The sequence below is a fragment of the Colias croceus genome, chromosome 3 (assembly GCF_905220415.1).
Source record: "Colias croceus chromosome 3, ilColCroc2.1".
Lineage (NCBI taxonomy): Eukaryota > Metazoa > Arthropoda > Insecta > Lepidoptera > Pieridae > Colias > Colias croceus.
Genome location: NC_059539.1, coordinates 4,636,494 through 4,651,941, shown reverse-complemented (window position 1 = coordinate 4,651,941; position 15,448 = coordinate 4,636,494). Strand labels below are relative to the sequence as shown.

The following is a 15,448-nucleotide window of genomic DNA, read 5'->3' as shown; positions in this document are numbered from 1 at the left end:
TGTTTCTCAATGTTAGCCAGAAGGGCTACTACATTTTAACGCGGACGCGGGGGTGAACTGAAGGTTCACCCTGGTAGCGACATGCACAAGGGCGCCCCCCTTGACGGGGACCACGAACCTCGGCTTGAGCTGTCGCTTGAGTGGAGGAGGCCAGAAGGGCCCTAATCGGACGGGTATTAGTCACTGTGATCACAATTGTGCTCCTTAACATACTGATTACAATTTAACGCATTATTTTTCGGTAGATTATAATCTGTCGATGTGAAACCGTAAAATTATGAAATGGACATTTCATATTTATAATATTAGGTTCATTTTATTTAAAAACTACACAGAAACAGAAGCCAAGCAAAGTGGAGCTCAGTCGGACGAAAGGTTATTTTTAACCTCACGGAAATCTCATATTCCTATTCCTTTGACCATGCAAGTGAAGCTTCGTGTAACATCTAAAGTATACCTGATATCGGAACAACACCCCGGCGTCAGTGAGAGCGCGGGCCAGCTGCAGCGCGTGCGGGTAGGGCGCGCTCATGTCGGCCATGCCGTGCACGAGGTACAGCGCGTGCGGCGGCACGTGGTGCGCGCGCTGCGACGCGTCCGCCTCCACGTAGCCCTTGTAGTTCACGGACGGCTGGCCCAGGATGCGCTCCGTGAATGCGGCATCTGGTTGATTTAGCACAATTTGACTGTATGACTACAAGTATTTTCTCATAAGAATATTTTTTCATATTAGATAGAAATAGTATATAGTCATGATAGAAACGTCGATAAAAATTTATTGAATAAATCGCGTTAAAAATCCGTTAAAATCTTTAATGTATAAATGTTTTTTCAAATTCTTGTTAACGGCCAGGAAATATTTAACGCCTTTCGGAACAAATATTTCTTATTTATGTTAAAATTCAGATGAAATCCTTTATAAAATAGTTTATTTTTACTTACTGTAGTATAGCCAATCTGTAATTGGTGACACAGCGATGCCGCATTTAAGAGTAGCCTGCTGGGAGCCAAGCAACATAGAGGTGACATAGCCTCCATAACCCCAGCCCCACACGGCCACTCGCGTTACATCCAAAAACTTAAAGGTTTCTAATAAATATCTAAAATAGAACAGAATGACACTATTAATTAATGCCATCACTTTCACGGAACAATGACGAATATTCATTCATTGACGACTTCAATTGATGAAGGGACCAAGAGTTTCAAACATCGACTTTCAATTTTCAAACATCGACTCTACCTTATAAGAGTATATTATGTAAATGGCCAATACAATTCATGCAATTGTTTTCATTAGCCGCTTTGAACTATTTACAGAACGTTATCTAAACTATTTCTCACCTAATAACAGCCAACTGATCCGCCACCTCGACCCCGCCCAGGCGGCCCCGCAGCAGCGCGCGCGGCAGCCCCCTCGCGCCCGCCACGTCCAGCTTCACGTACACCACGTCATTCCGCGACGACATGTACGTGCCCCAGTCCACCACGAACTTGTCTGTCACTTGCTGGCTGCCGGGCCTGCCGTCGCTGGAACACGTGATAAATTTGTTAAATAGCGAATGAAACGAATTGGCGACTTTTTTTTGTAGATTATAGAAACATTGTTCTCGTGTATTTTTGTTATTTTTGACTCGAGATGTAAAATAATTAGATACACAAAAGATTTTCGGACAAACTATATCAAAATATTCAAGCATCAAACAGGTTAGCATAAATTTTATTTATTGACTTTTATTGACTTTCCGGACAAAGCATTATTGGTCTTCTTTTAAGCTTTAGGTATTTTTTCTATACAAATATTCTAAGTTTAAAATATATTTATATTTACTTACACATGGACAAGTACTGGAAACGCAGCGTCACGTAGTTCCTCACGCCAAGAGGGAGGCAATAACAGTTGAACGCGTGCTTTTGAACCACTGCTTAATTGTACATCAAATGAACGCCGAGTGGGTAAGGCTAATTCACGTAATCGTACAGATCTGTAAGAAAATAAAATCATTTAATAAAGGTTATTCATTGTCTTTAAAATTTTAGATATAAGTTAAACTTATACATATTTCGTTGATTTGCTTACCTATAAGGCCTCGTGTCATATAATATTCTTTCTAATTTATGAGTTCTAGCGTCATGGAGTCCCGCTAAAGGTGGGCCTGGTCCTCCACATTCTAATACATAATGCGTTATACCAACTTTGGGTTTGGCTGGCGAAAAAGTTGCACTCCAAAATGTACAATTAGCATAATGTAGACGTGCAGGCCAAACTGCTAATTCACAAGTAAGGCAACGCGGCTCCTCACGTTCTGCCCGAGCTCTAACCGAGTTACTTCCACCTCCGTAACTTGGATCTCGCACTACATACACTTGCCTTTGGCCTGGTCTATCAGCACTACCTGTAAAAATACCATTCGATTTGCACATGTCTCTAGTAGGCGATCAATAAAATGAGAAACCACACACTTCAAATCATAATGATGCAAAACAAGACCACGGTGATATTGAACCTCATGGAAAAACGGGAAGAACTAAGCAAGCCTGTCTAAGGGGGTTAGTAAAAATCGCAACTTCAGTACTCCAACAAATCACTCATTTGCAATCAATCTAAATACTTAATTTGATTTGATTCCTTGACCATATCAGGATGCAGTTTAGGTATGTACAATTTTTCTTTGTCTAAACCTTTAATAAAGAAAAGAAGATTAAAGGAATATTTCTATTATTGTAGCCAGAAGGAAATAAGGCACGTATATAACGTGGTATTTACCTAAATAATACACTAAGTGGTTCTCCTGGTCCCACGCCAGGATTTCAGCGACTTCCACTTTACCATGTGAGAGTACAGCTATACGTTGACGCAACACATCCACATGTTTGATATGCGTATAATATTGTCCCCCGCCTTCTTGTACGGCGGCTAAGAGGAGGAAGGCACTACCGTCTTCAGAGTAGACAGGTTTTTGGTGAACTTCTAGCCAGGGTTCATCTGTAGCTTTTTCTGAATGCGTCTGAAAACATTAAATGTGATCTTTACTTTAGTTGAGGGTCTTTGCATATTAACTGTTACTTTTCTTCATTGAATTTGTCACCAATTTATTTTGCTTGAATGTTTACCTCAGTACATGTCCAATTGGGTGCATAACAACTGCTATATACGGTAAGATTTTGCGCTCGATTCATCCACACAACACCTACATGCGAGTTTTCTTTGCCCACCCATTGGGCTGATATGAGATAATATTCCCTAAAAAGCATAACAAGAATAACTCATTTGTTTATTTATTTTTTTTTGATAAAGAAATACATAAACATTAATAATTGATGTCTTACATTCCATCTAAGGTACTAGGAGGTTTTACCTCCCACCGAGGTGGTGAGGTTACATTTTGAACTTCCACTATCCACAGTCTAGCTTTCGGGATCGAGCTGCCAGGCTAGAATTAGATAATAAGTTTTCGTTTGAAGACTTTGTCAAAGGTTTCTTAAATTAAACATCAATTATATGGTCTTCTGAAAAATATAGGTATGTAGTTATTGATTAAATACATATATATTTTATATAAGAAAAAGTAACAATTTTCTCATACAAGCTTGTCCTCATCCTTAATCTGAATGTGTTATCATAAATTTCGGCTTATGCATAATAATATAGAGCAATGCAGACTACGAGTAGTTTGTATAGTAACGTTGTGAGATAATCAAGAAATGACGACAAGAATCTAATGACGATTGAACAGCGATATAATCAAACTGCACATAAAACATTGCTATTCGTCATTGAGAACTTGATAACTTGCCAACATCTTACATTTCCGTCTTTTCGTATAGTTTATAGTTTCATTTCATATAAAATACTACTTTTCAGTAAAGTGAAGAAGGCTGTTGGCAGCTGGTTTCAAAGTCGTCGCTAGTATTGTGGCTGCAAATTACCCAGAAAGGCCTCGCCGAGTGGCCAACTCGCCTCTAGTGGATTTTGAGGCTCGTTATTGCGAAATACTTTCTCATTTATGTTAGGCTTTATAATTTGGTCTTAACTTGGTAGGATTCTTTTTAAGATCCTGCTTTTTAAATTTACTTAGTATTATTGTACTATTTATAATAACGTAGGTACATACTATGAGTTAGGTTTAACTTATAAATAAGTAGTATGAGTTTTGAATTAAGTAACTTGGTTTTAATCCAGTAATAGAAATTTCTTAATTAGATAATAAATGATATAGTGATTTAAAAAAATCATCATGGCATCACGTAAAAATTGAGATTTCAATTCGTGCAAATTAGCAGAACACTTACTGTAGGATATTTAACACTTATATGGTCAGGGTAGACATTCGGGATGCTGTTGTTAATCGCCGGCAGGAGGAAGCCGGACCTCGCAGCCACCGCACCCCCGATGCCTTCAGAGATGCGCGGCAGACGCAGCTCCGACACCAGGCTGTCGTCGTAGCGGACGTACATAATAAAGGCACCGTCGGACGAACCCCAGGTCGCTGATGCGGTTTTTGTCACCTCCTCTGTTATGACAGTAAGGACATTTAGAAACAATTCGAGATTATATTGTATTTGTATCTTATCATTTTGGGTATAAGTAAATTGGCCTGCGTCAATTCAACTCTCGTAGCACAATTAGTTTTACCATTATAAAATGCAATGAAAAAAAATATTTTAACGTTTAGAAGAAAAGTTCTTTAATAGTAATCTTGATAGCAAAGTTCACAGAATAGTCTGATTTTGCATGGAAAGGTATAGATAAAATTTACGTGTTTGAACAGGATGTTTTGTACGTCCAGATCTTACCCAGATAATGTTTAAAAGACTTTTCTATTAGCTTTACCACCCCAGAATAAGGAGATTTTTTGTATTCTTTTTATTTGGACGTCATTGTTATGTATGCAGCCCGTCTCAAATATCCGACAACTTGTTAACAAGTATTTTACTTAAACGTCGGGTAAAAATTAATGTTACCTTTAAAACCGTTTAACTATATCATGCATGTCGTGACCGTAATCGGAACGCTGGAGCAACAAGTTTGTTTGCATAAGGAATATTTTCACTCGAAACCTGCACTATCTAGCCGCAAGACCTTAATCTATTCGCCCGTAGACTTTGCAACTTTGTAGCAAGTATTCAAAGCCGTGTTTATGAATGTTTACTTGAATTAACGTCTTTTTTTACAAGTGTTTATCGTGTTTCTAAATGTTTGGATTATTTTGGCAAATTATTGCATTTTCTTGTTGATTGCGTACCTAGTCGTCTTTATTTTCTTACCTACCCATTATCAAAGTATCCTGTGTCTTTTTCTAGACCACTATCGAATGACCAAAAACAAAACCCAAATAAATATACTTACAGTAATTTTATACTAATACTCTGTAAAAGACACGAATTGCAAGCACACCTTGATATAACCAATCCGAGACGCCATTATACACGTTTCCCGGGTTGGCGTCCTTAGTGAGGCGCAGGAGCGGCGCCCGTCTCGCCGGGGGCGCGGGCCGGGCCAGCACCTCGTTGTCCGCCGCGAGCACCAGCGCCCCTTCCGTGCCGAGCCACGCCGCGTGCTGCCATTCCCAGCTGCCTTGGCCTTCGCCGAATAACGGGATGTGGTGGCTGAGGATGAATAATATTATTCAAAAATGTTTTAAGGTTTTATTCAAAAATGTGCATAGTGGTGGGTTGTTTATAAGTAATAAGTTAGTCGTAAGCTCCTGTAAGTCCTTCTGGGTTCGTTTTGTCAATGTCCAAATTGAAAGGCTAATTAAACAAAGAAACACTATTAGACAATTTGTTACATAAGTACCTAGGTACCTAGGTACTTAGTAATCTTTTATTCTTCTGTTTTTATATTAACTTATTAAACAACTCAGGGATAATCATATTATGTTATTCGTAAATTTTACATTTTACTATTTCTATAATCCTAAAGTAAAAAATGCAAACACACCAAAAACTATCAACAAAGTATATGTTCAACTAAAATCACAACAGCAGCGCTTTTTAAATTCGTTTAAAGTGTATTTGCTAAAATGCTTTAAAACTATGAAACAACAAGCTTTGTAGCTTTGATATTCAAGAAGTTTGTCGGACACGGATTACGCGGACAAAACAAAGTTATTTTCTAGTGAAGTATAAATGTTTGCCGTCGAGAATAGTCCCTGTAGAGGTGCTGTAAAGACCATAAATCTACTTTGTAAGATACGAGGTATCCCCAACGCAAGCATTTAACTGAAGAAACCTGAAACTTTAAAGCCTTTAAAATACTTTGTTTTATAATAAATGTACTTTTTGTTATGAGACAGTTTAATTAAATTCGTTCGTGAAGTAATCTTCGTCATCAACAGAAAAACAAAACTCGCGTGAAGAAATGCTGAGACGTCATTAAAATTCCTTTTTATTTAGGTGAGTATATGAATATATTTGGCGAATACCGTGTTCTATAAATATTTAATATACCGACCTTACCACATTTATTTTTCATTTATAGAATGGTTTAGCTATGGTAAAAATATTATATGACCATACCATTTTTATATATAATAGGTATATAAACTTACAAACTTCAGACTTCTATAATATTAATCAAAACACACCACCCAATCAAATAATGAAACCTACATTAGTAGTAAGTACATACGTAATACAGTTTAAACGCTCGTATTTTTCTCGTTTGCCTCTAAATAAGTGTTGATAATTAAAATTTCTTTTGTTTGTGGAACGGAACTGCCTTGAGCGTTTGGATAAAAGCTTCATTCAGTTGCACGCCATAATTTTTATTCAAATATCGAAGAATGCGAGCGCGGAGTTTATTTGTGCACTTTTTTAATTCTCATACTTAGGGGTTATTTTAAAGATTATTCATTAAGAGAGCGTTTTTCAAAGCTGGCTCTGACTACAAAACAATGCGAAGCTTAATTAAAATGTATGAATATGATGCAATAAGGGATTATTTAAATATACGATGTGAAATCACAATGAAGCTGCGCGAAGCTTTTACGGCCCTGCCTTCGTAAGAACTATGCCATTAATTAGTTCGTAATTAGTATGAGCTAAGTCGGTTGTTGTATTGTAGTATAGCAGTACAAGTTTATTTTATTTTTAGTTATCTAATGTTATGTCTACTTAGTTTTAATTAAATAAAGACAAAAGAACATTTGATTACTAGGTATATATTGGGAAAACCACAACACGAATGCATTATAAACTTAATTTTACTAAATAAGACTAAATATAACTTTTGAACACTTTTGCGAAGATATAAACTTTTACGAATATGTGTCTTGGTTATGTCTAACATATAAATGAGATCATACATAACATTTTTAGTCCCACGATATTGATATTTGCCAAGTTACGTTAACATTGTATAATATGATGAAGACAAAACGGTGTAGGGAGAGAATTTATGATACGTATGAGTTGTTTAAGGGTTTATGAAGTTCACGAGCGTTGCGAGCACCTTAATGTTAAATACCAAGCGACTCACTCATTTGTGACGTCATAAACGGTGTAGTGCGCCGTAAAAGTCCGCCTGTATACCTGTAAATTAAACAGAAAATTACGTGCTTGAAATGCCTTCATTAATGATTCTTAATTAAAGTAAACACGTCCGTAATTGCTTATCCCTTCAGCTGTGGCGGCCATTTTGCACGGTTTCGCGCATCTGTGAAGGCCATTCTGCGTGGTCAGCGCGAAACCGTGCGAGTTATAAACAATGACGATATCTCTAAAATTTTGCAGGGAGCTACTTTGTATAACTAATATCGTTCGAATCGTTATGAAACAAGCTAATATATAAAAGATATCTTAGTCATAAATTACTTTGCAATAAATAAGTAATTCTAGCTTGAAATCAGGGTGAGCAATTTTTTTTAGTTCATTGTACAAAACTCGTTAAAAATAAATAAATAAATAATTATTCATACAAAAAGGTTTTATTGTATTTACAATAATACATATACAAACTCATTAAATAATAAAAACCATTCATTCCTATACATTTTTTTTAAAATACAAGGCTTACAAAAACATTAGCCATTCCGAGCGGCCGAGCGCCGGGCAAAAAATAGGGACCGTTATTATATTTTTAACACGAACTAACGAAAATTAACCCTAAGTAAAGTTATCATACAAGCATTTTTGGGTTCTTACACATTCCATCTTATTAATCACACAGTCTCATCTATAGGAACATCACATAACATTTAAAAGGTCTTAAAACGAATCAACTCTACAAGTTAAATAATTGAAGCGATTTCTGACAATATTCCGTGGATTAACGACTCAATCGACCTCAATAATTAGAGGCTGTAGAACTCCATGTAAGTCTCAAGTTTGTGGATAAGATTGTCGGCGATAATTATAGACAGCTTAAGCTGTGCCATCCGTTATCTCAAATGCGCTCCGTATAATTCGTTTAGAGCGTCATTTATCTTATTTTAACCGATGAGTATGTAAGGCTTGAGTTGTTATATTCTTTAATGGATTATTCCGTTGGCAAGTGGAGAGGTATTATTGTTTTGTTGAAGTGAAGCTTCTTTAGGCTCCTTGAGAGTAAAAATTCATGGCAATACCGTCACGTCATAGAGTGGCAACGATTTTGGTATATTTGAATCTTGCCAAAAAAGTTTCACTTTTGACACGTGTCCTCGACACACACGCACTTATTAAAGAGGAGTGTTCATCGTCTGTTTTCCATAATCTGCTTGTCTTCCTGGTTTTACGTATGAGGTCAATACAGGTTAATAAGATGGAATTTGATTTAAAGTTATGCACATTGTAATTTGTTGGAGAAGAGGCGAGTGTAATTACATAAGATGATAGAGTGCCGGTATAAATCATTGGGAAGGCAGGCGTATCACTTTGCGAAGCGGGTAGTTGAAGTAACGAGCAATTTACGTAGTGAAAATTGAATTTGCATTGTTTTGCATCACTCCCGAGAAATTCAAATGAGCTAAGTGTAAACGAATATTTTATAATTAACGCAAGATGTTTAGCGGTTCTTAGGTTACAGTTTTTAATTTTATGCTACAATGGATAGGATTATTTTACATAATTCGTTACGCTTTTGGAATGAAAGTAACTTTAAGCATAATATGTGTAAGTTTTATTGTAGGCATACCGTATACGGTATATTTGTGCTTATAAAGAAGTTTGTTTATAAGCTCCTATATTTAAACACCTCTCTAAAAACTGTAGAAACTAAATCAAACTTGTAGACACTAGGGGATATTTGTCACCAATATCGGATTCAATAGAACCATTAATACATTCAATTTTGAACTTGGCACAGGTGTCTGAGTCCTGACTAATAGTATTTAAACTGGATAGGAATATGAGTTATACTACTAATATAAAGCTGATGTTTCAACATTAATAAAAGTATTGGTAGGTACGCTTCTAGTGTGTACCTACATTAAAATAAAATAATAATTATTATTTTTTGGCTATGGACGCTGCCCGTGCTTTATTATATTTTATAAGATTTTATATTAAACTAGATGCGCTTCTGTTGTCCTTAGCGTAATGATATATAGCCTATAGCCTTCCTCGATCAATGGGCTAACTAACACCGAAAGAATTTTTCAAATCGGACCAGTAGTAACTGAGATTAGCGCGTTCAAACAAACAAACTCTTCAGCTTTATAATATCACTAGCTGCTCCGCGCGGTTTCACCCCCGTGGCTCCACTCTTGTTGCCCGTAGCGTGATGAAATATAGCCTATAACCTTCCTCGATAAATGGGCTATCTAACACCGAAAGAATTTTTCAAATCGGACCAGTAGTTCCCGAGATTAGCGCGTTCAAACAAACATACAAACAAACAAACAAACTCTTCAGCTTTATAATATTAGTATAGATAGTATAGATTCAATGTAAGTTGTCTAGCATAGAAAATGTCTCTCAAGGGAATAAATCAGGATCATATTTGTATCTAGTATTTGAGCATGTGAATAAAGTTTATCTTAGGTTTAATTTAATTATTATCCAAGCTGTAAACTAACAAGTTTTTGTTTTACCCTACTGTCTTTTAACTTAGCAAAGTACCCGCACTAGTAGGTACCTACAAATGTAATTTTGCATTTAAATAGTTCTGTGCACTCGACAAGAGACTTACCAAAGTGTGGTTCGTGACTAGCACAGACAGGGTGTTGTTAAAGGTGTCCAACGCGAGCAGGCCCCCGTCGTCCGCCTGATACACGAGCTGGTGCGAGCTGACCCAGATGGTGGGCAGCCGGTCGCCGGCCAGGTCACCGCGGAGGAATTCGTCCAAGCGCATACGACGACCCGACCAGTATAGCAGCTCGTCCACATATCTAAATATTATTATCGTGTTAATGACAGTGCCTTGGTTTCGTATAATGATCCTGCAAGAGATATGTCTCTATATTGTAGAATTGCGTCTGCATAATGGTCTGAATACAACTTAATTTATAGTATTTACAATTATAATTTGTTTAGCAGTAGGTTGCTTTGTTTTGTAATCACCATAAATTCAGTTCACGTTGTATGTAAATTATAAATTTGTATTCCTAAAAATCGACTTGAATATGCTTGATTCTGAATTAAGAATTATAGCCGTAAACATGGAAACGTTAAAACTTAAAAGCATTTTTCAGTCAATACTTGAGGGTCTTTAAATTGTATTCTAAAACGCATAAATACTGACACGCCTTGCCAAGAGACGGTTCAGCGAAGGCATCACACGCGATCTTGCATGCAATAGCGTCTCTTTGTCACCAGAATTGAATACCTTGGGCTATTCGGATATTGCAAGTTGGCCAAGGAAATATGGTAGACCGGTAACGGAAACCGGCCAAATAGAATTTATATACGATGCCATTTATTAAATGCAACGGTCACAAGTAACGTTAACTTCGTCGCATTGCAGTGGACACGGAGGTGAATTAAAAAGAGAGAGAAATGTATCATTGCAGGTTGTTAAAATCATACAAAATATGCACTGAAATTGCAATATTATTCCTGGAAACCCGCTCGAATTTTTAACTGAAGGACGTCAGATACAGATCTCACGAACATGTAATGAAAATAGAAAATATTTTATTTGATATCGAATAACTTACCCCAATAGATAAATAGCTGTAACGATTCCGGCGATGACGAAACTTATGACCATCAAAGAGAATATGATGCTTCGCCAGTTGTGTCCATCTCCGGGGTATAGATCCTAAAATATTTTCATTATTAAATATTTCGCACTGTTTCTTTAAAACTTTTAAAGTAATTATTGAAAATTATAGTTCAAGCTAATGATAATATCCTGATCGAGAAAATTCTTTCAAAACTGCCAGATTATTAAAAAATCCAAGAGAAAGTTAGTCTTGGTTACAAGATTGCATGAAATTCAATACAATAGAAGTCTTATAAGATATATCAAATAATTTCGTAGTGCTAAAGATTAGCAGTAGGGAAATCTGGCAAGTTAAGGCCTAGGGGAAATAACTCTTGTCAAACTTAGTGGTTAGGCAATCAGCACGCGGCAGGGGCGACACTGTAAGAAAATTGAGATTCAGTCTCCCATTTAAGACCATTTGTAAGACGCAATTTACGTCTTTATTGTATGTTGGTAAGTTCTTGACTTAGCCATCTAATCTGCTAATAACGATTAGAATCCTATTTGGAGACAAGGGGTTGTTTGAATAGTAGCAAAACAAGGGCTAAAGTTAAAATGAGTACGTGCGTCTTATAGCAAAAATCTTTGCAGTTTGAATTGGTAATGGTATATACGGATGATTGGTACCTACCTACTATGTATTAATTAAAAGTTCTATTGCATATAAAATTAACTCCAGAAATGTGTACACACTCTTCTATCCATTTATACTTGGAGTCGAAGATTATAATATATTTATAGGTTTCTATAAGTTGGTCATACCTCTTCCTTGGCAGACTTGGGGTCGGCGACTTGCAGGGTCTCGTCGGGCGGGAGGCGCCAGGAGCCGCCGCCGCCGCCGCCGCCCGAGCGGTCCGTGTGGCCAGTGGCGTGCATGCGCCGCCGCAACGCCGCGCGCACCCGCCACCGCGCCGCACTATGCGCCCGCGCAACCGCGGACCAGCAGCCCGCGACCCACCGCGTCGCTAAGCAGTGGGAGCGCCTCCATCACTGGAAGGAAAGACTTTTTTGAGTTTTTATCATATAAAAATATTTTTTGGTACTTTTACACAATAGAGATTTATCCCTTCGCACATAATCTTATCTAATATTTCATCTAGATACTAGAAGAAAATCCATTACAAAATTCTAGAAAAAAATATGATGTATTCGAAACAATTCAGTAACAGGGGTGTCTGTAAGCCTGAAGAGCAATAAATATTTATATGAACGTAAAGGAAGCGTTTCTAGGTAGGTAAGTTTGACTAAAATATTCCAAGATTTGTTCTAACAATTAGTTTCAATTATTTAAAAGAGTCTGTTTACTTTGTCTAGATCTGAACCTTTCTTCGTGCAACGCATATTTTAACCATTTTTAAACTACATAATGTAGGTATCCAATTTTGGAAGTCAGATCAGATTAGGTTGTATTGAAAATAACATTGAATAAAGTCATACAATCTAACTAGTTTTAGATAAACATTTATACAAAGGATATCCACTATTAGGTACTAAAACGAGAATGGGAGCTAATGTGAACATTGCCACAACGTCCACCGCTCGGGGTTGGCGTCGTTTGCACTCACACCGCGGCAAGCTAATATGTAATTTGTCAACATGTTACATGCTTTACAAAACCGTTTGTGATTTGTATAAATAATATATGTTGAACGTAAGTTATCTTTGTGTGGAAAGAAAACAAATGACAATTATTGTTAGTAATTTAGCATGATAGAAATGGTATCTATGTTAAAATTATAAAATTCTAGTATTTTTAGTCATAAAACAAAGTATAACTTTGCTGTGTAACTAAATATTACTCTGGATTTAAAAATATTGCAGCTATCTCGACTGCAGCGAAAATGAGAATAATTATCTGCCTGTACCTATCATTATGAATGTATCTGTTCGTCTGTTCTAGCATAATATCTACTGATTAAAGTTTGAAAAATGCGGTATACTTTAAAGTTTAAAGCGTCGTGATCATCCGCTCATTGTATGCTAGGTCACGTCACGATGAATTGAATATCTATAAGTAAAGTTCGATAATAATTGGTGTATAGTGATTATTACTGACTATTTATTTTCACTATACAGAATTATTACTGTAATTTTTGTGTCATAACAATCGTCTTTTCCTTCTTCCAATATTTGCACATTAATAGCTAAAAGAGCGTTCTAATATATGTAAAGAATATTGATTGTTTCAGACGTTGTAGCTTTATTTCATTCGTCGTAGCTTGAGGGTGGGAGATAAAGAATTGGATAAACGCCAACAGGGCCACGCGTCCGCACCTTTTACATTCGGCCAGCGCTGCTTTACGACTCTGTAACGCTTATTTTAGCTCCACAATGAGATTTTAGATTGATGCTTCTGTATTGTGAGTTCTAATTCTTCTATATTATTGTAAATATGTAACATTGCTATGTCTTTTGCTTTTGTTGTCAATTTGTAGTGCAAATAATTATAAGATCCAACGTCAAATGATGTTTCTCTAGTTATTATTGGTTTATAAAAATATGTTACTTGATTATTACAAAACGGCGAATACGTATGATGATATAAAGCCATTGTGTACCTAGAGTATTTCACGAACGACATACCATATATATTTCATTTAAATAAGTTACTATTTTTAGCTTACTATTGTTAAGCACACACTAACTCTAACCCGTAGATAAGACGGAAGAAGCTATAAACGCAGCGCTGGCAAGAAAATCGCTGACACTCAAAGCACTCCACAGAGAAAGGCGTGCTAATTGTAATCAGTGCCAGAAAAGATCAGGGGAAGGCTCTCACAGATTTTTATCTAGGCCGCAAAGCGCTAGCACATTTGTAATAATTTAGCGAGATTCACTGCGGCCTGCGGGCTTTGGCTAATGAGTATATTGAGCTCAAACGCTGCCGTAGAAATTAAATTCACTGCTTCATTTTACCCGTGAGTTCTGCATTTTAAACTTTGTACTAAATTCTAATGTAAAAGACTATGTACTTATACCTAACGTAAAATACTAGATGCATGTTTATGAATGTTTTTCAAGAATACAGTTTATTTAATACAAATCTGTAATGAATAACGACGTATTTTACTATTTTATTCAAAACTAGCTTACCGCCCGCGGCTTCGCCCGCATTGTCTAAAACATAATAAATTATAGAGTAAAACCTTCTTCTTGAATTACTCTATAAACCGCATCAAAATCCGTTGCGTAGTTTTAAAGATTTAAGCATACAAAGGGACGACAGAGAAAGCGTTTATTTTATACTATGAAGTCAGTAGTGATGACGTGAGGTTTGATATATTATGTGTGAAATTAAGATAAAGTACTTTACAGAGACAATTATTCATTGTTATAAGTTTTTCGATATTAGCACTAAAACATTGGCGAACAGCCAGATACTAATTCAATTGATCAACGTTATGCCACTGTTGATTTTCATGATAAATTATTTTTTTTTATAAATTTATACTTTTCACACGAGAGATTAAAGTACATTTTATTTATTTTTTAAGTAGGAAGTGGAAAATTAAAGTATGTTCAAATAAATAGCAAATAGGTAATTAAGCTAATTAAAAGAAAAAGTAAAATTCAATAAAAGTGTTGTAGAGTTTACGTTTTATTTAGAGTTTAGATTTTTAGGTTAACCTACTTAATTAATATAGATTAAAGAAAATAAAACATATCTTACTGTTGTCTTTAACTAGAGCGATTTCTAAATAAATCCTTATAAGAATTCTATTCGCTTATAATATTCTTATAATTGGATTTAAAAACAATTTCTCGTAAAATACACCCAAAGCCAAACATTACAAAGTAAAATCATGATTAAATTGCATCCACCCTTGTTAGGTTCAAAAATATTGAGGCTCCTAAGTAATGGAGAAATTTTCCCTTTATTTGGTGACGGTGCACTTTTCATAGTTTTCCTCAACCCCATATGATTTAAGAAAAGGATTGAAACTAAGCATGATAACGAATAAGTATAATAGAAAGGGAAGGAGTAATACCAATATCCATCAGATAGCATATCCGCTAGATAAAAACTTTAGATAGGTACAGTATAATAAAACTAAAAGTGAGTGCAATGCTTTGTGACATTTTTCTAACTGAAACCAGACAGACGTTTTATCGATGCTTATCTTTCAAGATGCTATTCTTATTGGCTTTTGTTTAAAATCCGCTTCATTTCAAGAACTTTATTGTCCCTTTTGTTTCTGTCTCGAAAGCTTTCTCGTGTCTTATCTTCTATCCAATGCTACTTAACTGGCTTACCCTTGTCGTTGGATCTTTACTTGCTTGTGTTATATTGCATCAAAGAACCGGCTGGGTTGCCGT

The 15,448-nt window shown here is 36.1% G+C and overlaps 1 protein-coding gene across 1 annotated transcript in view; it reads right to left on the bottom strand.

Moving 5' to 3' along the window:
- Positions 1-15,448, bottom strand: part of LOC123706263 (inactive dipeptidyl peptidase 10) — an 88,363-nt gene that overhangs the window by 3,488 nt on the left and 69,427 nt on the right. The window contains 15 exon segments of the mRNA XM_045655446.1: positions 458-663; positions 943-1,100; positions 1,345-1,530; positions 1,836-1,985; positions 2,081-2,396; positions 2,617-2,682; positions 2,768-3,008; positions 3,115-3,244; positions 3,331-3,434; positions 4,294-4,514; positions 5,399-5,610; positions 7,484-7,562; positions 10,051-10,313; positions 11,082-11,185; positions 11,894-12,121. Of these exon segments, the coding sequence (XP_045511402.1) occupies positions 458-663; positions 943-1,100; positions 1,345-1,530; positions 1,836-1,985; positions 2,081-2,396; positions 2,617-2,682; positions 2,768-3,008; positions 3,115-3,244; positions 3,331-3,434; positions 4,294-4,514; positions 5,399-5,610; positions 7,484-7,562; positions 10,051-10,313; positions 11,082-11,185; positions 11,894-12,007 (2,550 nt within the window). The 5' untranslated portion in view covers positions 12,008-12,121.